The sequence below is a fragment of the Thamnophis sirtalis genome, unplaced genomic scaffold (assembly GCF_051295495.1).
Source record: "Thamnophis sirtalis isolate CommonGarterSnake01/CBP01778 unplaced genomic scaffold, rThaSir2_p1.2 scaffold_1, whole genome shotgun sequence".
NCBI classification, from domain to species: Eukaryota; Metazoa; Chordata; class Lepidosauria; order Squamata; family Natricidae; genus Thamnophis; species Thamnophis sirtalis.
This window is the reverse complement of record NW_028261381.1, coordinates 97896977-97921557: the sequence shown is the minus strand read 5'-3', so window position 1 is coordinate 97921557 and position 24581 is coordinate 97896977. Positions and strand designations below refer to the sequence as shown.

Here is a 24581-nt window from a genome sequence, read left to right as displayed (position 1 = left end):
GTTTTACTAGTTATGGAAGAGAGAAACTGCTCTGATCCTGGTGCTCCACTCAATGGGTACAGGAAATTGATGGATGATACGGCTCTAATTAATGGCCATTTTACAAAAATTGGAACTGTAATTACATTCTTTTGCAATAACACCTATACTTTGAGCGGTAATGAAAAGAGGACTTGCAAACCGAATGGAGAGTGGTCAGGGAAACAACCAATCTGTATAAAAGGTAATTAATAACATCACTTCAACTTAATACTTGCAATGCTTTTTTAAATGAATATATTATGGCACCTATTATACTGATGTAATCTTTGCTGATTCCCACTAGAATCCCTACTTCATCTAATTTCTTCCATATTCCTGTAATTAACAGCAATGTAATGGAAGCTACATTGTTACAGAATAAATTAATCTCTTGCATCTCTTCTCTATTCAAGAATACATCAGGATCTAAAATTTGCACCATAAAAATATACTGATAACTCAGTTTGCCAAGGGAAAAAAACCCCCAGTGGTTAACTGGAGTTGGTTGTGAACATCTTACAACATGAATAGGATGTCAGTGAACAGCTATACCCACATTCCTTCTAATACAATCTGATTGCATAAGTATCACTGATACCACGACAATCATTTTCTAAAAGCATCAGTGACACATTCTCCAAATTCTACATGTGTGAAGCAGTCTAAATAGATTGCCACTTATTTTATAACCTGCTTATTAACTAATGTATGAATACCAGGAGTATTAAGACTTGATATAGAGGCAGATACTTTTTCCAATCCCCTTTGTAATCTCTGATCATAAATTAAGTTGAGTGGAACTTATTAACATTAGAATCCAATTATCTGGAAAATACCTGATTGTCTACTACAGGTTCTAGGTTCTCCAATAACTGTGCCCATAGAAAACATCCTGGGCTCCTGTCAAGCTTTGTGCACCATTTGTCTTTTTATTTTGAAAAAGTGATATAGTACAATACAAAGTATTGTCCTTCAGTATCCTCTTTATTTCCCAAAATACCTTGAAAGCACCAAGCAGCTCTGCTGATAAATATGCCTCCATGCCCAGAAAAAAGAGTTTTGATAAAACAGATGGATAAGGAAGTGTGGTATTCTGTAGCAATCAATTGCCTGATACAAAGTTTTAAGGAACACTTGTTTAGAACCAGTTCAGATTGGGAAACTATCTAAGGAGGAGAAGCTAGGCAGAAGAAAAAAAGGGAGCTAATAGTAATAAAAGGTGTAATGTTAGGCAGAAAAGGCTCAATCACTTTTCATTTTAATAAAATGAAAAGGTGCTTTAGCACCTTTTTCCAAAAATCTGAAAGAAAATACAACAGATGAGAAACAGGTGAATCCATGTTTTGCACTCTATCTCTCCTGCCAGCAATTTGTGGGATAGATAAGGCAACTTTGTAGTTATTTTGCAAGAAGCACCACAATATGTGCTCAAAATTCTGATGTGCCCATTCATATTTTTTTAAACATGAAATTGTCCTATTATATAGAAGTGGAGTCTAATACCTCATTGGCCTCTTCATTGTATTGTTTTCCATCGGACTTACTGGATAGCTAATTTAAGGAACTGTTCAGCTGAAGCTGGACAGTAGAGAAAAAAATTGCTTTTTTTATAGAAACTGGGTCAGAAACAATCTACAGAATCAGATTGATAATTCACCTTTTCATAGATTTGCAAGTTACAACAGGCCAGAGGTAGAAGAAGAATACAGACAATTTCTATGAAAACAGGGAGGAAAACAATAAAATGCTATGGAAAAGCATGACATAAAATGGACTCAATAATTAGTCAGCTTTAACTTTTGGACTGATATGCACTACTTTTTCTATACTTTTGCATAACCATATTAGAACTACTATCCTCAGGGAGATCTACAGCAGCCAGGATCCAAATGACAAAGACACACAGTACAAGAAAACAAAGTGTGAGCCATGTTACTCTACCTGTTTTGTCACTGCACCTCCCCTTTTGCCTCTTTATAAATATTAATTACTTTCCTGTTTTTGAGCAAGTATTTTTTCCTGATATTAATTTTAAATCAGTTGAGCTCCTCAAGGAGATACAAGACTGAAATCTAATAAATAAAATGTCCAATATTTCACAACCATATAGTGGCTTGTTTTGCCTTTAAAATGAATTAATAGTGTGTTTAATTCTTAATTTCAAAATGGTTTATCAGTTACCTATTTCTTCACTCATTTATTAAGCATGAAAAGTGAAAGTAAATATCTGATTTCAAAGGAATGAAGTTTGTGGAGCTATTAATGACCTCATGTCTCGTCCAAAATATAATTGGATCTCTCTAATATTCTTCCTGCTAATGGTGGACATCTATAATCCATGGACCATCCATGAGTGATTATTGCCAGGCTATAAATATACAGAAGAAGGGTATAATTATGCTGTTCCTATTGACATATGTGGAACCTCTTAAGTAGAGAAGCAGTGGATTGCATCATGTCAGTGGTTTGTGAGATGCAACCATCTAAAGCTTAGACTTGTTCGCCTGGTTTAAAAAAACAGAACTAAAAATTATTCTTTAAATAATGTGCAGTATCTATTGTTTAATGAATTGTTTGTCCTTTATCTTAATTCATTTATAATAGGGCCAGAAGTGATAGAGAACCATAAATTTGAGCTTGAAACATGAACAAGGATTATGCAACATTGTGTAGTATTTTTTTTCTAGCTTGCAGAGAACCCAAGATTTCTGATTTGGTGAGACAGAAAGTACTCCCTATGCAAGTACAGTCAAGGTAAGATTGCAATATATTATATTAATGAAAAATATTATTGCTTATTCTTGTGTCTCTGTGCCTGGTTGTGCAAACATTATCTGGGAAAAATGCACAATGTAGCAGTTATTCTGGAAATAACAATTGCTAGTTTGATTTAAAAAAATCTATTAGGTGGAAATTTATAAGCCAGCATGGTCACCTACCAGTTACTATATAAGTAAACATCCACAAGCAAATATATTAACTGATATAATCTGTGATACAATTTCTGACAGTCTGTCACAGTACTTTATAATAGACTGCAGACCCAGACGACCAAATCCTAACTGATGAAAAGATAAGAAAGATTTCCTAAGGAATCTAAAGAAAGGTGCGATAAGAATTGTCAAAATAGGTACTGTATAACTGTTGCTGCTGGAGTGATTATATAGAAGATATTCATGAATTCATCATACATAAGCATCTGCAAGTGGCAAATGTTATGAAATTGATATGGAAATTTGACACTTTATATACTAGAATGGAAAATTGCAACAAAACAACAAATGGCAGAACTTGTATCATGATATCGCTATGCACATTTCACAATTTTGGCATCATGGATAGGAGCTGACGTCTATGCGATCACAAGATCTCTGCTAGGAATTATCCAAAATATAAATCTTCCAAAACTCAGCAATTGTTTAGTATAGCATTTAGCATGTTTGCTGATCTAGTAACCTAGGCAGGTGTCAGGCACAAAAAATAAATAAATCAGGCCCAGGTAATTAAACTGATTTATTGCTAATCATGCCTATATGCAAGAATCTTTTTTTTTTCTTAAAATATATTTTATTCATTTTCACATTCCATTTTACAATCACTTATATACAGGGTATTTGCTATAAGAAAAAATAATAATAATAAAACAAAATAAAAAAGAAAACACAACTCATAATTCACAACCCCACCTGACACTTCCATCCTCCATACACCCCATCTACCCCCTCCAACTTTCCTTTCTCCCTCTAACACTCCCCTCCTACTTCCCTTTCCCCTCAAACCTTCCTTCTCCCCTTACTCCCAACACACCCTCCTTACATTCCCCTTACTCCTTCCTTACTCCTCCCTCTTCTTTCCCTCTACCTCCCTCCTTGGTGTATGCCTTTATTCAAGTGTTGTTTAATCTGATAAAAAGTAAAATAAACCAAGGAAAAAAAATATAAAGAAAGAAAAGAGAAAAAAAAACAAAAAAAAAACAACCGTATATAAGTGCATTCTTGTTCTTATTGAGACTATGTTAACACCCACCCACCCCCCATAAATCCCCATCCCTAATCCTCCCGACTTCCCAGGGCCCACACCTGGCACTGCCTTCTATCTAAAGTATCTTGTGTTCGTATGGATTGAAAATAAAAGTAATATATTAAAGGAAAGAAAAACAAGAAAAAAGAAAGAAAAGAAAAAAGAAAAAGGAAAAAAAGAAAAAGAACTCTTTGTGTTAAGCTCAGCCCCCCATCTTTATCTATGCTTAAATAGTGTAAGTCATTCTATCTATATTTTATTCTCGTCTCTTACTTCTTTGTTATTTACCCCGACCTCCTGTAGACTCTCCCGTTCCTCTTATTACTTTACAGAAGAATAATCAAACTTTCCCTTCTAATAGGATTTAAACAGCGTAAATAATCTTTCTTAACCTTATTTTCAAACAATAATTCAAAATAATCTAACCAAACTTTCCCTTCTTAGTAAAATTTAAGCAGCGTGGATCAAGTATTACTTTACACAAAAATCAGTTTACATTCTATCTTAAGATGATCCCGACCAGCTTTCCCTTCTAATAGGATTTAAACAACGTAAATCATTCCGCATGCATTTTACCCTCATCCCTTGCTTGTCTGATATTTACCACTATCAAATTTATGCAGACATTAGTTTAAGATCTAGCTCAAAATAATTTCACCAAACTTTCCCTTCTAATAAGAATTAAATAGCATGGATCATTCCACATATTCAAATAATACTTTCAACAAGAATCAGTTAACCTTCTGTTTTAAAAAATAATCTCGTCCAGCTTTCCCTTCTAACAGAATTTAAACAGCATAAATCATTTTGCAGCCTTTTACATATATACATATATACATTCAATATCACCCCACCAATATACGTAAATCATTCCGCATGCATTTTACCCTCATCCCTTGCTTCTCTGATACTTATCACTATCAAATTTATGCAGACATTAATTTAAAATCTAACTCAAAATAATTTCACCAAGCTTTCCCTTCTAATAAAAATTAAATAGCATGGATCATTCCACATATTCAAATAATACTTTCAACAAGAATCAGTTTACCTTCTGTTTTAAAGTAATCCTTTCTAACAGAATTTAAACAACATAAATCATTCCGCATTCATTTTACATATATACAATCAGTATCACCCCACCAATAAGTTCCGCTTTTTCTACCGGAGAGAGGTCGCAAACCCCCATTCAGTCCACAACTTTGGCAAATATTTTAAAATGTCTAAATCCTCGATCTCCGCTTTTCTGCTTCTCCGAGGGAGGAAAGGCTACCCCCTCCATCTTGCAGCCATGTGGTCTGTTGCTTGCCTTCTCCTTTGGCTTGTCTCTCCTCTTTTCCAAGTGAATCAGGAAGTCCCGCCTTCAAAGTCTTGTAATAGAAATCTCGAGCCTCCGAAACAGAGTTAAGACGAAGTCTTTGATTCTCAAATGTGACCGTAATGCCGGCTGGGGCCTCCCATCTATATTGAATCTGTTGATTTCTAAGCTCTTTAGTTAAAAAAGCATAGTCTCTTCTTGCTCTCAACATCTGGAAAGGTATTTCTTTGAAGACAATCAAGTCCTGGTCATCAACTCGCAAACTATTATTATGAAACTTTTGCATAATCGCGTTTCTGGATTCTTTTGTGGAAAAATATATAATTATGTCCCTCGGGAGCTGTCGCTGTTCCGCTACCAACGAGTTCTGGCGATAGATTTTCCGAATCTGCCAATCAAAGTTAAGTCCCGGGCTTCCCACCGCATGGCTGAAGGCTTCAACAAAAGTCTGTTTCAGATTCTCTCGCTCCTTTTCGCGGAATCCTCTGACTCTTATTGCGAATGCCTTCTTATTAAAGTTTATCATAATGAGTTGTTCTTGAGTGTCTCTAATTTTTTGTTGTAATATTTGAATATTAGTAGTCAAATTAAAATTAGCCTCCTCCAAGCTTTCCAATTTATTCTCTATTTCAGCAGTATAATCTGACAGGGCAGACACGGCTGCAAACGTATTCGCCTTCATTTGGTCAATTTTAGACTTTAAATCATCATATAGCTCCAATACAAATTCCTTAATTTCTTGTTTAAAATCATTAAGCATTTGAAAGAAAAATTCCTGTGTTAAAAATTCTCCAGTAGAGGGCGTAGGAGACAAGGGCTGCGATTCCAGTATAGATTCTTTAGATTCTTTAGGCACATTTGTAGAGAGACGCTTCGATTTTGACCTGGGTGCCATTATAAATAAACAAATAAACAGCGCTTTCGCTCCCCTCTGTTTCCCCCCCCCCCAAAAAAAATTTATTTTGTTAAGGAGCGGTCTGCAGGAAGGTAAAACCGGCTAAGTACATCCCCTATCAGTCACCAACGGGGAGAAATCGCCATTTTGAAGTCCGTTTAAACAAAGAAGCCTCTAAGACAAATGGTGCTGGTGTTTAAGATAGTAATAAAAGCATAAATCTCACAGGGGTGGGACCCTAGCTTCAAACAACTTTGCTTTGTCCTGGGGGGGGGCTCGCCTGTCTGGGGCTGCAAAAAAAAACAGCTGAGAAGAACTGGCTGGAGATAAAAGCTCCGCTCACGCTGGATCTAATCTCTGTCCACAGCCAAAAAAAAAGAGAAAGGCTGTGAATTACGAATAGACCCTAGCACACAGAGCTACTCCCTGCCCCTTTCTTAGCCAAAAAGGGGTGATATCTATGATCTTATTTAGATATACAGACCAGATCTCTGAGAGGAGCTCGGTTGAGCCCTCCTCGGCAACAGACTCCGCCCCCCCGGATCCATCCATATGCAAGAATCTTCTCAGCAAATGATTAACACCTGTTTGGGGCTAGATATGGGTCAATGTAATTCAAGAGAGGTCAGACTTAGTTCACTTGTGGCTATGTAGGAACTGTAGGCTGATCCCTCTTTTAACTCTCCCTCCATGTGTTGCTACTCCTTCTATATCAGGTCTTCATGAGTACTTGGATGAAGGATCAGGTTGCAGGCTAAACTAAGATGTCTATTATTGCTGCTTGCACATTGTTGCTGAGAAGAATCTGTAAATCCACAAAATGGGCATATGAGCCAATGTTGATTTGAGGGACATTTTACTTTTGATATTAGAATCAAAATATAAATAAATCTCTAGTCAAAAGCAGCATGAACATACTAGACCAGCAGTCCCCAGCCTTTTGGGCAGAGGGACCAGTTTCATGGAGAGAGGTTTTTCTGTGGACTGGGGAGGACATGGCTTTGTGTGCTGCCTGCATCCCATGGATGGGGATTCGCTTATTTGCTGGCATGCCACAGACAGGTGCCGTCCAAAGACCGGGAAGGGGGGGGAATGTTGGGAACCTTTCAGTGGTGGGTTCCGGATCCCGGTGCAACCGGTACAGTGCAACAGGGCCGGGCGTCCACCACATGCACCCACATAGCATCCACACAGCGCATGTATGCGTACTTACTGCCCGCGATGCTCCGTGACGCTTCAGCTGCTCGGTGGAGCATCGCCCAGGTGCCGTACGCTCCATGCACATAAGCCCTGATTGATCAAATACAGGTAAGGAGGGTGGGCCCTCTGGAACACTAGCAATAGCAGTTAGCAATAGCAGTTAGACTTATATACCGCTTCATAGGGCTTTCAGCCCTCTAAGCGGTTTACAGAGTCAGCATATCGCCCCCACAGTCTGGGTCCTCATTTCACCCACCTCGGAAGGATGGCAGGCTGAGTCAACCTTGAGCCGGTGAGATTTGAACCGCTGAACTGCAGATAGCAGTCAGCTGAAGTGGCCTGCAGTACTGCACTCTAACCACTGCGCCACCTCGGCTCAATACTGTACCAGAATGGTACCTGGTGCTCCCAGCAGGCACCGGTATGCTGGGTACTGGGGCGTACTGGTCATATCCCACCACTGGGACCCTTGTACTGGTCAACAAAACTAGCACTTCCCTAAATTAACACATATTTGAACAGTTATTACATGAAAAGTAGATATACTATAGTATGGTATTATATAATCATAACGCAAGAGTTACACATTACATTATCTCTCATTCTAAAATTCTTAGCACTGTAATTTTTTTAGATTCAATTAGGTTAGATTGTCACATATTAAAAATATGGGCAGAGGAGAGTTACATGTGTAGAAAAATCTTCCTTCAACCCCCATACAAGAATTGATTCAATTTGTGTTGTGGAAAAATTTCAGATCTCTCCCCCCCCCCTCCCCTCCCCCTATCCCCCCATCCCCTCTCCCTGTGTGTGTGTGTGTGTGTGTGTGTGTGTGTGTGTGTGTGTGTGTGTCCCATAGTGGAATAGATGGTAGATTCATTCTCTCCTTAGTTTACTTTGCTGATATTAACAATTGCTTGGTAAGTGCTTCACTGCTTTTTTAATGAATTTTTTGCAAAAGGAGGTCACACTTTGGAAAACAATCTAATATCTCTAATGTCAGCCTGGAAAGTATAGCAAATCATATTATTGGTATATAGATCTAAGTACATAGAAATATTATATAAGTACATTAAGTATACTTTTACTAATGAAATTCCAAGACATCAGACACATCTTCTCAACAATGCTAACTGGAAAGACAACACACTGAATTTGGATTGCCTGCTTAAACATTCTATTGTTAAGCCTTGCCTCTTAATCATATTTGGAAAAGAGAATTCTGAATTTTACTAAGAGTCTAGAATGTCTTGAATGGCTCCATGGGCTGCAAAGTTTCACTGGATTGTAATTATAAATACCGTATTTATCGGCGTATAACACGCACCGGTGTATAACACGCACCCCCCATTTTAACACAAAAATTTGAGTAAAAATTTTTTTCATTAAAAATAAATGACTTGGAAGCTTGGAACTTAATGTTGGATTAAAATTTATAACATTAGAACATGAATTATAACATTAACTCCTCTTAAAAGGCAAATATGAAATGAAAAAACACCTCCATTTTCTTCCTTATATTATCTTTTCTGTTTCAACAGTCTTTGTTTCTTTCTTTCTTCCTTCCTTCCTTCCTTCCCTTCCTATACTACTTCTTTCATTCATTATATTTTCTTTTCCATTTCAATATTAAGTGTAATTCTTTGTTCCTCCTTCCTTCTTTCAATCCTTCCAATACTTTTTCCTTCATTCTCTTTTCCTTCAATATTAAGTGCAATTCCTTCCTTCCTTCCTTCCTTCCTTCCTTCCTTCCTTCCTTCCTTCCTTCCTTCCTTCCTTCCTTCCTTCCTTCCTAAGTTATTTCCATTTTCTTCCTTATATAATATTTTCTGTTTCAACATAAAGTGCCTTCCTTCCTTCCCTCCCTCCCATCCCTTTCTTTATGTTTTCTTCATGCTTTCTTTTCTTTTTCCTCTGCTCTTTTTAAATCCCCCCCCCTTCTTCTCCTCCTCTACATTTAGGTTGGATTAGTTTGTACAACGGTCATCAAACTTCTGAAGTAAAAATAAATAAATAAATCATATTTAAGAAGAAGAAGAAAAAGGAAGACGTTTTTAGTTAAGTCAAACGTTTTAATAAAAGTTTCATCTTTTAAGATTTGTCCAACACATCCAATTGTAACCTTAACAGTAAAGAATATCACCCCAGCTGCTAAAGGTTCAACCAGTCTGAGAACCATTGAAAAGACAACAGTGCAAAATCCAAAAGACACAACTTCCTCACCGCCATTGCTTTGGTACCAAATCTTTGAGGAAGGGGCTCCAGAAAGGGGGAGGAGGGGGAGGAGGAGGAGGAGGAGGAGGGGGGAACCAAAGAGAGGCTTTTACCGGGTCTGCGTCTGCGCCCCACAGCCAGGACCGTCCTTGCGCCCCTCAAGCCGCGTTTCTTCCCGCAAAGCCCTTCGGGCAACCCGAGAGTTCCGCTTGACGCCAGAAGGGCTTTGCAGGAAGAAACGCCGCATTTCTTCCTGCAAAGCCCTTCTGGCGTCAAGCGGAACTCTCGGGTTGCCCGAAGGGCTTTGCGGGAAGAAACGCGGCGTTTCTTCCTGCAAAGCCCTTCTGGCGTCAAGCGGAACTCTCGGGTTGCCCGAAGGGCTTTGCGGGAAGAAACGCGGCGTTTCTTCCTGCAAAGCCCTTCTGGCGTCAAGCGGAACTCTCGGGTTGCCCGAAGGGCTTTGCGGGAAGAAACGCGGCTTGAGGGGCGCAAGGACGGTCCTGGCTGTGGGGTGCAGACTCGGTAAAAGCTCTCTTTGGTTCCCCCCTCCTCCCGCTCCTTCCACAGTTTGTGTGACGCTGCCGCCAGGCTGAGAGCTGCCGCTGAAACCGGGGGTTTCTTGCCATGTGCGCGGCCGCGTGGCCGCGCACCTTAGAGGGAACAGTGGCAGGGACCCGGCGTATAACACGCAGTATCGGCGTATAACACGCAGGCAGGGTTTAAGCTTGCAATTTTAGTTTTAAAACTGCGTGTTATACGCCGATAAATACGGTATTAGCATATTCATAATAATGCTTTATTCCAAACTGTACTTCAAATCTTTAAAAGCTAAAGATATGTATGTATGTATGTATGTATGTATGCATGAATAAATAAATAAATAAATAAATAAATAAATAAATAAATAAATAAATAAATAAATGGTTTTGGCTTCTTGATTATAATTCCATGTTCTCTGCCAACAAAACAGGGAGACTCCCTTGCATCAACTCTATTCATCTACATTTAACAAACAGAAGTTGGAGGCATATCCAACTAAGAAGCCTTCACTCCCATTTGGAGAATTGCCTCCAGGCTTCCACCATCTTCACACGCAGCTGCAGTATGACTGTATTTCTCATTTTTACCATCGTTTGGGAAGCAGCCGAAGAACCTGCCTGAAAACAGGAAAATGGAGTGGGAGGGCCCCTTCATGCATTCCAAGTAAGAATGTGGCTATCAGGCATACAACATTGGACAACACTGCCATGCCATAAGTAATAATATTGCTGTATAAATTAAAATTCCTTGAGGAACAGATTTTTCAGGCTTAGGGAATTCATGTACAGTTGTCTGTGATGAGGTGTTGCTAAACAATAGTTATTGAGGATTTCTGTTTGCGACCAACCGGTGGTTAGACGTTCTTAAATGAAGAACATGAATGCCACTTGTAGGCCAGCAAATAGAACTATTATTCAAATATGCACACAAGCGAATACAAGCTGCTTCTTTACAAGTGTGAGGGAAGCGGGGAGTTGCTCCTATTAATTCTATTCAGTGTTTGTCACTTATGCAACTCAGAACATAAGGATATCCTTCAAAGATCTTCAGCTAGAGGAAAATAACCTCTCAAAGATCTTTATCTGAAAGGATGTATTAATAGCAACCAAGCTCACATTTGAGAGGAATAGACATTGAAAATGCTTCAACCAATTGTGAGACAGAGCAAGACCCATTCAGCGCTCTCAGTGGGATTTGCTTTCCCCTCAGTTAACAAGCCTTTTCTGCCAATCCAACCTATTTTAGAAGCAAATAAAAAAAGGAAGCTTGTTCCTGTGAAAAAAAGAAAGGTCGTTGGCATTGGAGAAGATTGGTTGGAAATTAGGCCAAAGCAGACCTTATCCTGAGGTGAAATATATAGGAACGTCACTTCCTGCTAAGTTTCTTGAAATGTATAGTTTCAAAATGTGTTAGAAAGAGAGAATCTGTTTTAGTTCATCTCCATTGTCTTAGGAACAGATGAAGAGAAGAGCTCAGCCATGTCCACAAAATGTCAGTTTTTTGTCCTCAGAAGAAATCCACCTTGAAAGGGAGGCGGTTGATAAATGGGGATTGTCTGCTTATTTTTGCAAATTTCCAGCACTTGGAAAGATTTGAGGGCTCTTTTTAATGAATGTGGGAATGTTTCATTAGCAGTGAGTGCCACTTGTGACAAACCAAAGGAAATACTAGAAAATACCCATTGATCAAAATAAAGGTTAATGTGCAAATATAAAATTGAGCCCAATTCAAAAGATTAAACATTTTAAATCTTTACTGATTTTAAAATAGAGAAGTTTACCTTTCTGCTTGCCTTTTGCACGGAAATCAAGGGATTTTAAAATATTGTCTAGATTAATGTTAAAGGCAAATTATGCCTATTTCTCAACAACTTTATTACTCTCTTGCCTTTGGATATACAGTATGTGTTTATTGTATAGGTATTCATTTATATTGGTCTGTACTTGGTGGGTTGCCAATTTTGTTACTACTGGTTCAGGTGTGGTCCTGTGTGCGCTCATAACACTTCTGCCCATGCGCAGAAGCGTCCAGGTTGGTGGGTGGAGCCTCCCACTGCCTCACTACTATTGGTTCACCTGATTCAGGCTGAACAGGCAGCAACCCACATCTGGTCTATACAACATTGTGCAAATAAACTGTCTATGAGAATGGAAAAGATTCTATTACTTAGTGTTAAGAGGCTTGACAACACACAGAGTATACAGAATAGTATTTTCTGTTGGTTGGTGTGACAACTTCCAGTGATATTCAGCAAAGCTAAGGCTATTTTGTTTTGTTTATTGTTAGGCTTCTATTCCACTTTTCTGTCTAAACAATCAAGAAGGTTTGTCATCTTTTAGAACAAGGCTTACTATGTAAAATCTGCTTTGGGAAGTCCTAAATATTTCATTAGTCTTAAACAGGGGTGTCAAACTCAAGGGGCCAGATGCGGCCTGCAGGGTGGTTAGAACTGGCCCGCAGGGCCATCTTGGAAACAGCAAAGGACCAGCCCGCAGTGCCTCTGCGGTGATTCTGTTTTTACTGGCAGAGGATTGCAGGAAGCTGTAGCAGCTGAAAACAGAGCTCAGGAGCCTGTTTTCCCTGGCGCCACCACAGGCGCCCCCGACACAAGTGATGTCAAGATAGCCATGCCTACCCTGGCCACACCCACCCTGGCACCCCTGGCGTCCCAAGGTTAAATACAATCCTGATGCAGCCCTCAATGAAATCGAGTTTGACACCCCTGCTCTAAGAATATAATACAGTTTGCCAAAGAAAGAAAGAAATCTGGAAAGGAGGGTGGATGGGTAGAAGTAGAGAGTATTTAGAAAGCCAACAGATTTATTTTACATAATGTACTTTTATTGCAAGATAAAATTTGCCTTGGGCTCAGGTAGTTTAATTAATTATTTAATTCAATTGATTTTACATACTTTGTTTTATTAATTTAAAATATCATGTTTCTTTCTTCCTTTCCTTTTGGCAGTCTGCGGAAAGACAGAAAACACTATACTTCACAAATCATCCACAACCAGATGGCCATGGCAAGCAGCCATCTATCGGAGACCTAATGGGGTGAAGTTTCCCAATCACAGAAAAGGGACTTGGATACTGATTTGTAGCGGAGCTTTGTTGAATGAACGCACAGTTGTTGTGGCTGCACACTGTGTCACCAATCTGGGGAAGGTCACTGTTCTCAAAACAGCAGACATCAGAGTTGTTCTTGGCAAGTTCTACAGAGATGAAGATAGAGATGAGAAGATCATACAGAATCTACGGGTGAGTTAAGTGTTTGGGATGAGTAAATGAGTGCTAGGGCCTTTAGGACATCATAGTGAATAAAACAAAAACTAAGCTCCATTGATATGTCTATTTCCCTGAAATTAAACACAGTACATATGTTCCCTTTCAAGTCAGGTGATAAGGTATTTTTCGGATTATAAAATGCACCGGAATATAAAATGCACCAAGATTTTGAAGTGGTAAATTTTAAAAAAACGTTTTTGCACTCGGCAGGCCTCCCAAACCCTCTGTGCGCCTTGTTTTTTTGCAAAAAGGGGGAGGGCATGCTGAGCTTGAGGAGATTTCTAGAGGGTTCCTGGGGCTGGGGCGGGGCAAACCTGAGCAAAAAACGTTTTTTTGCAAAAATGGGCTGGTTTTTTGCAAAAAAAGGGGGGCATGCAGAGGCTTTGGGAGGCTTGTAGAGTGCTCTGGGGAGGGGGGGGGCAAAAAGGAGCAAAAATTGTCCCTTTTTTTTGCTCGTTTTTGCCCTTCCTAATCCCCAGGAGCACTTTGCAAGCCTCCCAAATCCTCTGCACGTCCATTTTTGCAAAGGGGGCAAGAGGGCAAAAATGTTGTATTCAGTGTATAAGATCCACCCAGATTTTCACCATCTTTTTGGGGGGGAGGAGAACCAGTTGTTAAATTTCTGAGCAGTTTGGTGAACTGATTGTTGGAAGAAATCATTAGGAAAGAACCGGTTGTTAAATTATTTGAATCCCACTACTAGAGTATCTGTAGCCAATTGTTTGTAGTAATAAGGAAAGATGATACCTAGATAATAGCTATCTGGATATACATATATACATACACACCAGTAGTAGGATTAAAAAAAAATTGCTAACTAAATGATAGATAGATATTATATATATATGATAGATATATAGATAGATGATATTCTTTACCTTTACCGTTGATTCTTCATTAACTTTTTTCCTGTATTACTGGATTTTTAAAAATGCTTCGAAGGCTCTACTGCCGTGATGTTGCCATCACATCACTGCACATGGCAGAGGTGGCACGCAGAGCCCTCTCAATGGGTATGCGCACTGGCCAGTTGCTCTCTGGCACGCACATGCATGCCGGCCAGCTGGCTGGTGCACATGCGCACAACAGAACCCGGAAGAGCAGCTGGCCACCACACACATGTGTACCAGGTTCCAATGGTCTGGCATGCGCACACACACACCAGTTTTGGCACTCGGTCCTGAAAAGGTTAACCATCACTGCTCTAGTGGATTAATTACATTTTAAAGAAACAGACCAATAAGCTCCATCGCACCTTGGTTCTATTGTTGTCATCAACCTCAATAAGTAAACTAGGAAATCAACTCGATAAAATGGCTGAAACTATTTTTATTGAGACTGACTATAATATAGAATTTGCATATAGAATTCAGTAAATTAGGGAAATAACTACTTCAGCCACTTCTTACAGTTATTTCATTCTGGGACTTTAAAAATGCTTTACCACCTTTACCTGAGCAATAGATGCTGCATATTTCCATGAAAATAATTTTCCTTTTTCTACACTTAGTATTGTCATCTTTGTAGTCCTTTTGTATTGATTTAACTTTGCAATCTACGGTTAGATATTACTCAAGGTACCTTCCTCCTTCTGAGAATTTCCAATTGCCTTGGGAACCCAACTGTTGCAATTTCCATCTAGCATAGCTATATTCCAAGATATCCATGGTTTGGAGCCACTGTTATAACTGTGACTGCTAGAGATGATTTGGGGTTTCATATACAATATTAAAATGAATAGGATAAAATATATGTAACAGGTGGATTCTTATATTGCTGTTCTGGATTTCTCCTAGATTTCAGCCATCATAGTTCATCCAAATTACGACCCTATATTGCTTGATTCTGACATAGCTATCATTAAGCTCTTGGACAAAGCCAGAATCAGCAGCCATGTCCAACCCATCTGCCTGGCATCCACACGAGATATCGATCATCTTACAGATGATTTGCAAATAGTCATCACTGGTTGGAAGATCCTGACTGATGTTACTGACTCAAACTACAAGAACGATACAATTCGTAGCGGGTCTGTTCAGATAGTGGACTCCCTTCTCTGTGAGCAACAATATGAGGAACATGGAATCCAAATCAGTGTCACTGACAGTATGTTTTGTGCCATGCAGCATCACACAGCAGCTTCTAACATCTGTCCTTCCGAGACTGGCGGGATTGCTGCAATACCTTTGCCAGGAAAATCATCATCTGAGTTAATTTGGCATCTCATGGGTTTAGTGAGCTGGGGCTATGACAAGACATGCAGCCTAGAACTTTACTCTGGCTACACCCGAGCAATTCCTTTCAAAGACTGGATTGAGAAGAACATGAAATGAAATGTTTAGCTCAGAACTGTTTTCTGAAAAGATAGCTGTATTGATTCCTCTCTCTGATACTTCAGGTTTCTCATCCACTGAAGCTAGAGCAGGGCCCTCAGAAATTTGCCAGAGTCTTGCTATTCAGCGAGACTAGATGATTTTACCAGAAGCTCTGAATATGACAAATGGATTATCATGTTTCAGATTTCCCCTTTCTTCCGGTGGGAACAAAGTATGATGGGCCAAAGTAACTGTATGCCATCTGTTTTAACACTTATCTGAATAAAAAGATTGGAAGGTATTTGCACAAGTCTGAGAACCACAAGAGAATGGCAAGAGATTGTTCCAAAGCTGGATGAATTTATTATGCGCTACATTAGTTTGTTTAGGTATATTTTATATTGTATTTTTCCATCCTAAAATACTGTACACATTCAAATAAACAAAGGTTCTCTTAAACCTGCACACCAAAATTCGATTGTTGATCCATCTCAATCTATTTCCTGTCCATTATGTTCATTAAAAAAAACTTGTTGGAATTAGAAAATATAGAATACTAATACATTTATACATGGTATAATTTAGCACTTTTCATATTTCCTTTGTCCAGGGATCTTTTTTCTCTCACTGATTTAACTGTCAAGACATATTTATATTTCCATCATAGAATGTCTGAATATGGATACATTTTATGTTTAGGAAAATGCATTCAATATACAGTACATGTAGAATGCAAGCTATGTCTTCTGATTTTCTATGTTTCTTTGACTTCTCCAGAATTTTGCAGAAGCACTTTGAAAGCATTTGCTATAATCCAAATAATAAATATTTCGCCAAAAGGAGGAATTAAAGTGTGCTTTGTTGTAACAATTACAGTACAAAAAGTTTTGTTAACCTCTACCGGACATACAATGATGTGATGAAAATGCTGCCTGAAATTATTTTATGAAAATGTTATAAAATGCTGGAATCTTAACATCTAAGGATTAAATATTATTAGGTATAAGACAATATTATAGAATAAGACCTACAAATGCATTCACCAGTCTGATAAGTTCTTTATGGCTTAACTGTCCTTGAAAATAATGACAAAAGCAGATCGGAAATGAGTTACAGTTCAATTTATAAAAAAAACAAACTTATTAAAATACATTATTTTGTCAAGCAAAGCTCACTAATATCCTGAAAACAAAGAATTCTCTGTAATAAAATGTAACTGTGGGTTGATCTTCCCATTCTTAATTTTCAAGGTAAATTAGTTTCTTGGACTTCAGAAATCAGAGGCCACATTTTTTTCAACCTTGTGCACTTAAATTGTGCATACTTCATTGACTATTTGGTATTAGCTTATTCTTCCTAAATTATTCACTCTCTCTCAACCTTCATAATTCAGTCTTCAAGTTTCCAAAAAATAACTTTCCTCTAAAAATTCCTTTACATAACAATAAAGCCCAACAATCTGTTGCAAAGTTAGGCATTTCCCTGTTTTTACCATATTTTATTAACTGCAAAGTTTGGCCATCTGGTAGCAAAGTTATATGTTTTGCTGTTATATTAGCTTATTCTTCCTAAATTATTCACACTCTCAACCATCATAATTCAGTCTTCAAGTTTCCAAAAAATAACTTTCCTGTAAAAATTCCCTTACTTTGCTGTTATAGCAAAGCCTACTTCAACCATTGTAGCTAACATACCTTTCTTCCTAATTGCTGGTTCTGTGTTTAATCATGCTCTGTCAAACTGTTCTTATTCCCATGGTATGAGTTCCAACATTGGGCTATTTTAGACTTTAGGCAGAACTGATAACTTTTATCATTTATTCTATACTAATTATGTTTGCTTTTTTGTTTCCTTTGGGTTGTCTCACTCATGCTGTATGTTGTGTGTTGTGACAACTATTCAAATATATACGTATCTCTTTGGTTTGCACAATTGATTCTTTCTCTACTGTTCAGTAGATAAAAACAAAAATTCTATAGGGCATTGACATTTGGCCGCGGAAATATAAACATTTTCACATTCAACATTACAGACTATTAGTCTGTTCCTTGTGTTAGGTAGACTAAAATGCCTGTCTCAGAAAGGTTATGCTACAATAATAATAAGAGAAAAGGGTTGTTACATGTTTTATTCTACAAACCTAATCTTAAACTATTCAATTACACTTAATTATAGAAAGACCCTGCTGAAATAAGCTTGTTGCATATGCTACTGGCAGTGCATATGTGGGAGGTAATCAATGATCAGGGAGGACCTATTAAAAGCCTAACCACAAAAACCAGACCACTGGTTGTCTCCTACAATTCTTGCCATTCAGATGCTTTATTAATATATTACAAACCATACTGGACAATGGCATATTCATCTGGTCCAGGGTGGCACCCCCACACTTGCATAGATAATTACCCAGCTTCAAACAGTTTCTTGCAAGAACAAATCACAATGTTAAACTGGGGAAATCCAGAGGCTTACTTTACCCCCTTATTTATATCAACAGCACCATCACCAGTCCCAGTAACTTCATTAAAAAAAGAAGTGTCCACACATGCTCTTCTTCCAATGTCTCATACACCTTCATCTGTCAGCAATACTCCTTTCAATTGTACTTTGAAGAAACATGTAGACTTTGTGAAAAAGAATGAATGGATATGAGTTTGGTATCAGGATCTCAAATAAGGACAAAGTAGCATTAATTTCAACTTTCCAGGAAATTCAATTAACAGTTCAAGGTGGCTGTTTTAGAACAATGAAACTGCACCATTATTATAGTGCAATAGATTGTCAAACGCGCACACACACATCAAAAGATCAGAAGGCCTTAACAAACAGAGTGGATTTATGCGTCCTAACCACTCTACATCTAAAGAACTGAGCTCCAGCTGGCAAGAGCATATGCTGCCCTTTTAATAAAAATGGTTAATTGGAAATGGTGTTACCAGACTCCTGATTCATTTCAAATTGATGAGAATCATCAGCAAAATAATTGGGGATCTAACAACCAATGTTCCATTTTAAAAGGATACCTATTATTCTCTTTTCTATTTTGTTCTAAGGAGGTTAATCTACTACTTCCCAGAATACCAATTAAGAAGAAATCATTTAAAGAGAAAAGGAAACCAAATCAATGTTTTTAATTTCTAGGGAAAGATAAATCTCTAGCTTTTTCCCTCACCTGCTTTGAGAAGCACTGATCTATGATATCTCCAAGCAGAGATCAGCAGAGCCTTAAGGACGCTGACTTCTTATAGATGCAAAAAACCCAAGTAATTATGCAAAGTTCCAATTGAATATACTGTACATAAGCTCAAGGTTGAACTGTGGAATCCTTGTTGCTCTCTGAACTTAGCTGTTTACTTGCACATATTTTATCACCCAACCAGGTATTATCAGATGTTAGCACCATCATCAGTTAATATCAGATTGGATAATCTTGCATCAATTATCCAAAAGCATTCAATGTATCTATCTGCAGTTTTCTGGGAACAATCAAATTCACAGAAAATTGAAGTGGATGCAGAACTATGAATTTATTTGGAAGTGGTCTCTCATCCCAACTCCAAAGTTGCTTGGTTTGTTCACCCAATCTAATCAAGAATGCTGTGCTACTCTAAAGATTACATTTATTTCCACTGAGACTGATTCAATAAAAGATTTTGCTGATATAGTCAATATATCTTGGAATTCTGTATTGCAAAAGGATAACGTTCCATTTCCCCACTTGACAAATTAATTCTGCTTAGGTGATTTAGTTTATACTTTCAGAAAAAGTGTAAACTAAAGTGGAATTTTAAAGTGTAAATTCCACTTTCTGAAGTGGAATTGCACAGTGGGTTCGTTTAGATGAATTTTTGCTATAGTCACTGGCCGAAGATGCTACTTGTAAGATACTCCCCCACAGAACCATTGAAGAATTGTTCAAATTCAGCAGCATAAAATAAAATTCTTAAGATTACCTGCAACATACTACCCCCCCCCCCACACACACACATTATGCAAGCAATAAAGAGAAGTTGGGAGAATAGTTTTACAAACTTTATTCTTAATTTTCCAAAATGTCCTGAATTACCCCCAACACTGAATGATATCAATTCTTGAAGCCTATATATGAAAAAGTACTATAGCTCCCAGGGCCCATATGAAGAGTAATTGGGCCAAATCACTCCCTTTTGCATTGGAGAATGGATAAGAGTGATTGATTGATTGATTTGATGCCTTTCAAAACCATCAATTTTCACCCTTTTAACATCCAACCCCAAACATGCATTCTAATCCCATCCAGTTTCTAACCTGCTGCACCAAGCATGAGATCCTAAATTGCACCCTTCCGTCATAAAAGGCTGCTTTCCCCCCACCTGGTGTCCCCAGAAATTAAACTTTATGCTCCCTTCTCAGCCGCAATGCCTTTGCACTAAGGGAGCCTTCTCTCTTCTAAGGGCGTGTGTGAGATTACAGCCCTACAGCTAAACGAAGCCAGCGCCGGAGCAGCTTATTGAGAGCGCGCGACAGAGCGCGGGCACGCGCATGCCGCTTTGCCCTCGCCTGGTATTAATTCATTATCGCTCATCGGCCCCTCGGATGGCGCGCTCCAATCGCAAACCCGGGCATGTTTTAAAGAAGAAATAAATGACAGCTCGGGGTGGGGATGGAAGATGTTTTAACTCTTTCCCCGTTGGCCAAAGCGACGCTTACTATTCGCGTGGTAGGCTAATGCCAGGATTTCAAGCCCGATAACGAAGTGAATAATATTGACTACTAGTATTAAGAGCCAAGGTGGCGCAGTGGTTAAATGCAGCACTGCAGGCTACTGCTAGATCAGCAGGTCAGCGGTTCAAATCTCACCGGCTCAGGGTTGACTCAGCCTTCCATCCTTCCGAGGTGGGTAAAATGAGGACCCAGATTGTTGGGGGCAATATGCTGACTCTCTGTAAACCGCTTAGAGAGGCCTGAAAGGCCTATGAAGCGGTATATAAATCTACTGCTATTGCTATTGCTATATTGCTATTGCTATTAATTAGCTAGGCTTATAACGATGCCCAGATTCCTGGCCATATAGCGAAGGATTGGGGAGGGGGCAGGAGGGTTCGCGTCTGAACAAAATGCACTGGGAATGGAAGGGGGAGGACCGGTGCATACAGCTACAAAGGAGATGCGGCGTTGTATATGGGTGTTGTATTCCTTCTTGAAGGCGCGTGTTCTTGCAGCCCCCACCGCCGAGTGGGATCGGAACGGAGCCAGCACAAAGGGAAAATCTGCCGGCGCGGGAGATTGAGATTCCAAGCGGTTTTTTTCCCTCTCTCCTCACGTTATCACTTAATCGCTTTCGCTCCGCTTTCCCAGCCAGCCCGGGAGGGAGGGAAGGTAGTAGTGATAATAATATCGAATTAACGAGGAACACCCCGTTTCTTCAGGGGTTTGGACGTTAAGACCGCCGAGAGTGCACCAGGCGCCGCTCTCGCGTTGCCTTCATTCCTATGCATCCTGGCGCGCGTTCGTCTGGGAGGGCTTTTCCTTTACAAATAAGAGGCTGGGGGATTTGCCGGCGAGGCAACCGCTAGTGATGTCAGCTCTTGCCTAAAATAGAGGGAGAGTCTGCAAATCCACCGTTAAACCTTCCAATCCAGCCTCAGCCGACACCATGGCAATGTGAGATCACCCACCGCCTCACAACGCGTTCATACATAACACACAACCCCCCTTCCTCCAGTCTCTCTCTCTCACACACACACACAAACACACAAACAAATAATCCCAGCTAGCTCTCCGGGTGAGCGTAGAAAGCGAAGAATCAAAGCCCTGGCACGGGCACTGCTTAAGCCTTGTCGTTTCCCCATTGATCGTAGCCTTTCCTCACGGGGGTTGTGGGCTTTTGGATTTCCCTCCCCCTCCTCCATTCTCTCTTTCTCACTCCCCCTCCCCTCTCGTTCGCACTCCCCTTCTCCACCAAGGCATTCAAGCTTCCAGAAGACGTTCAGAAATTTCACTCCAAGCCAAGGAAGAGGAGGAGGAGGAAGAAGAAGAAGAGGTGGAGGTGGCGGCGGCGGTAGAAGCAGCAGCGGGGGTTTGCTCTTCAGAGTCCAGCTTCTTGGATGCTGGCTTTTCAGAGCCGGGAGGATTATACAAGGCAGGAACCACCGAGGGGTCCCCGACGCCCAAAGATAAGACCGAAGGGAGCGTCCTGAATCTTCCCCGCTGAAAGCGTCCGCGCTTTGTGGAAGCCCCCAGATTTCTGGAGAAAGAGAAGCGAGGGGGGCTCGCACGGCACCACCATGGCATCGACGGAAGGGTGAGGCGGGACGGGGAACTTGAATTTGCCGGGAGGGGTGGGGACGGGAAGGTCGAGGTCTGCTGCCAGAGCGTGCAACGGCTTAAGAGAGTTTCATTTTACGGGGTTGTTAAACGGAGAGCAGCGTCTCCGCGGTCCTTTTCCCCGGCGGCTAAAAAAGAGGCGTGCAATGGCAGCCTAGAGCTGTGGTAGAACCGTCTTTCAAAAAGGAGCCCCCTTCGGGAAGGCAGGCTGCCCATTTCATATCAGCCTTGACTTCTGTAATCCTTGCAAGGCTAAACGTTAGCAAACCATCCCACCCACCCCACCTCCAAGGAGATTATCTAGACCGGGATTCTTTACAGAGGAAATCCCTTAGTGAGATCAGTGGGACTTTCTTCGGAGTAAAGCATTGTAGAGCCTGGCCTGGCCATTCAACCCTTACCTCAGAGTACCCCCACCCCCTTACATTCAAAGTGGGATCTGTGTAAAATAGCACCAGAAGAAACCTGGAAATTGCCGCTTACCTGGGAATCTCATTGGAGCTATTTTAAGACAGATCTGCAGAGGTGGCCTGCCAGGGTGTTAATCTCAAATCTTTCAGAGACTCCATTGCATTGCAGAAGGTGGGATTTAATTCTTAAGAGCGGCGCTCTAAAAACAGGAATCGAAAACAAGCTCAGAATAGAAAAGCGAAAGGTGGCGATTTACGAAGTTTCCCAACGGGATCGACAATTAAACGTGCCAGCAAAAGCCAAGGCAACCGGGATGTCGCCACGCTGGGAGTCGTAGGGGTTACCCAACAGCTTACCCTATTCCAGAGCAAGCTACCATACGTTTTTTGGCGTTACCCTCTGCTATGTAGGAAAATACTTTTGAAAGTATTTAGTTGTTTGCTGCCTGTTGCGAAAGGTTTCCCGAGGCCCAAGTTAACTTCGGTGCTTTGGCTTTGGGGAATGGTTTTTTGCAGTGGAAAGTCGTGTCCGGGATTCCACCGGTTTGTCCTGCAAGTATTAGGCGCCGGGCTATCCCTCCTTGAGCTCGGCGGAGCTTGCTGTCAGATTGGATCAGTGTGATCAGCTCCGGAGAAAATCTTGTAAACGCGGGATATGTAAGAGCGAAATTGAGGCTGCGCAGAAATAGGCTGCCGGTCCTGTCCTCGGACAAGCGGCTGAAAGGCGATTTAAAGCAACCTGTAACTTCGAGGCGCTTTGCTGAGAACTGTTGCGCGACTTGAGAGAAGGAAAAAAACTTTTTCTGGCTAAAAGCCGGATGGGGATCCTCGGGGAATTTCTTAAAGCTTTGCACGATGCGGTATGCTCTTCGGGGGAAGAGGCAGAGACTCTGTGGGGATATTATTCATATGAAATTATTATAAACCTTAGAACTTTTCCTTAAAAGACCAGGGAATTTCAAAATCTGATTTAGGAACTTTGCTTTTAGGAACTGTAGAATTTCCTTTTACAATGATTTAGCTCAGTTAAATATTGTCAAGTAAAATAAAAGCAAGTAACAGATACCAAAACAAGGGATATTCATAGGCATCATCAATTTAATAATTCATTGCTATTAACCCTGTTTTCCATGCATCCTGCAGATATAAATAATGCATTTACCATGTTTATGTGACCTAGTTAAACAGGACCCACTGATCCCACTTAGTCTTTTTTTGTTTTGTTTTTTTAGTATTTGCTGACCTCTGTCTCCCGCCCCAGTACATCTAATCCATTAGATTAGTACAATAAAACACAAATGCCAGTTTTGGAAAATGCATCCCCATCAGTATGTGAAGGAAAGGAATGTGGATCACTCTTGTGAAATTATGCCTGGGGCAGCAGGGATCTACAACACGTTAAAACACAACAGGTTGTTTCTTCCTTTCTATAAAGCATTCCCAGTCAATCAGTCCATCATTAAGTAATATAGAAAAACTACCGATTGACTGGTGCTTCCAATTGGTGACATGCCATTTGAAAATGCTTGATGTTAGCAGAATTGTCCTGTTGTGACACGTTTCCCAAAAGGCTTACATTTTCTCTTCCAGATAAATCATTGTTGTCATTGATATTTAATGACCGAGTTCATACTAGTTAACTGTAAATCAAACTTGATAAAAGACAATGACTGCCCTCACATCTCATGCTATTCCCCAGCAAATGAGGTGCTTCATTAGAGTTTAACCTGATAGCTTGATTGGCATACCATGTTAAGACATTGACTTTGTTTCCCACAAAGCTCTGAGTCCCATTTCAGCTTACAAGAACATACTGGCCAACAGCTAGATAATATAGTGTCTAATATGAGTGAATCTGAGTAATTGTTGACATCTCTATCAGCAGCAATTATGTTATGACCCACATATCAGATGTACTGTATGTGAATGAAAGAGACTGAATGAGGCACTGAGGACATATACTGCTGATACAGTGTTTGAGTTAGACACCCAGCTCATTAAAGCTGCATTATGTCACAAAAATAAAGAACCTATGGTTCTCTAGAGGCTGGGGAGCA

At 40.0% G+C, this 24581-nt stretch overlaps 2 protein-coding genes across 4 annotated transcripts in view; both read left to right on the top strand.

The window, feature by feature from the left end:
- PAMR1 (peptidase domain containing associated with muscle regeneration 1) overlaps nt 1-16291 on the top strand; it is an 86837-nt gene extending 70546 nt beyond the window's left edge. For all 3 annotated transcript variants that reach the window (XM_087719767.1, XM_087719764.1, XM_087719761.1), the window contains 5 exons: nt 11-223; nt 2709-2775; nt 10639-10871; nt 13174-13466; nt 15290-16291. In XM_087719767.1, the coding sequence (XP_087575893.1) occupies nt 11-223; nt 2709-2775; nt 10639-10871; nt 13174-13466; nt 15290-15826 (1343 nt within the window). In that variant the 3' untranslated portion in view covers nt 15827-16291. The remainder of the gene's footprint in view (nt 1-10; nt 224-2708; nt 2776-10638; nt 10872-13173; nt 13467-15289) is intronic.
- A 5469-nt stretch (nt 16292-21760) lies between these two features.
- Nucleotides 21761-24581, top strand: part of SLC1A2 (solute carrier family 1 member 2) — a 95215-nt gene continuing 92394 nt past the window's right edge. The window contains exon 1 of the mRNA XM_087719753.1: nt 21761-22091. Coding sequence (XP_087575879.1) covers nt 22075-22091 — 17 coding nt within the window. The 5' untranslated portion in view covers nt 21761-22074. The remainder of the gene's footprint in view (nt 22092-24581) is intronic.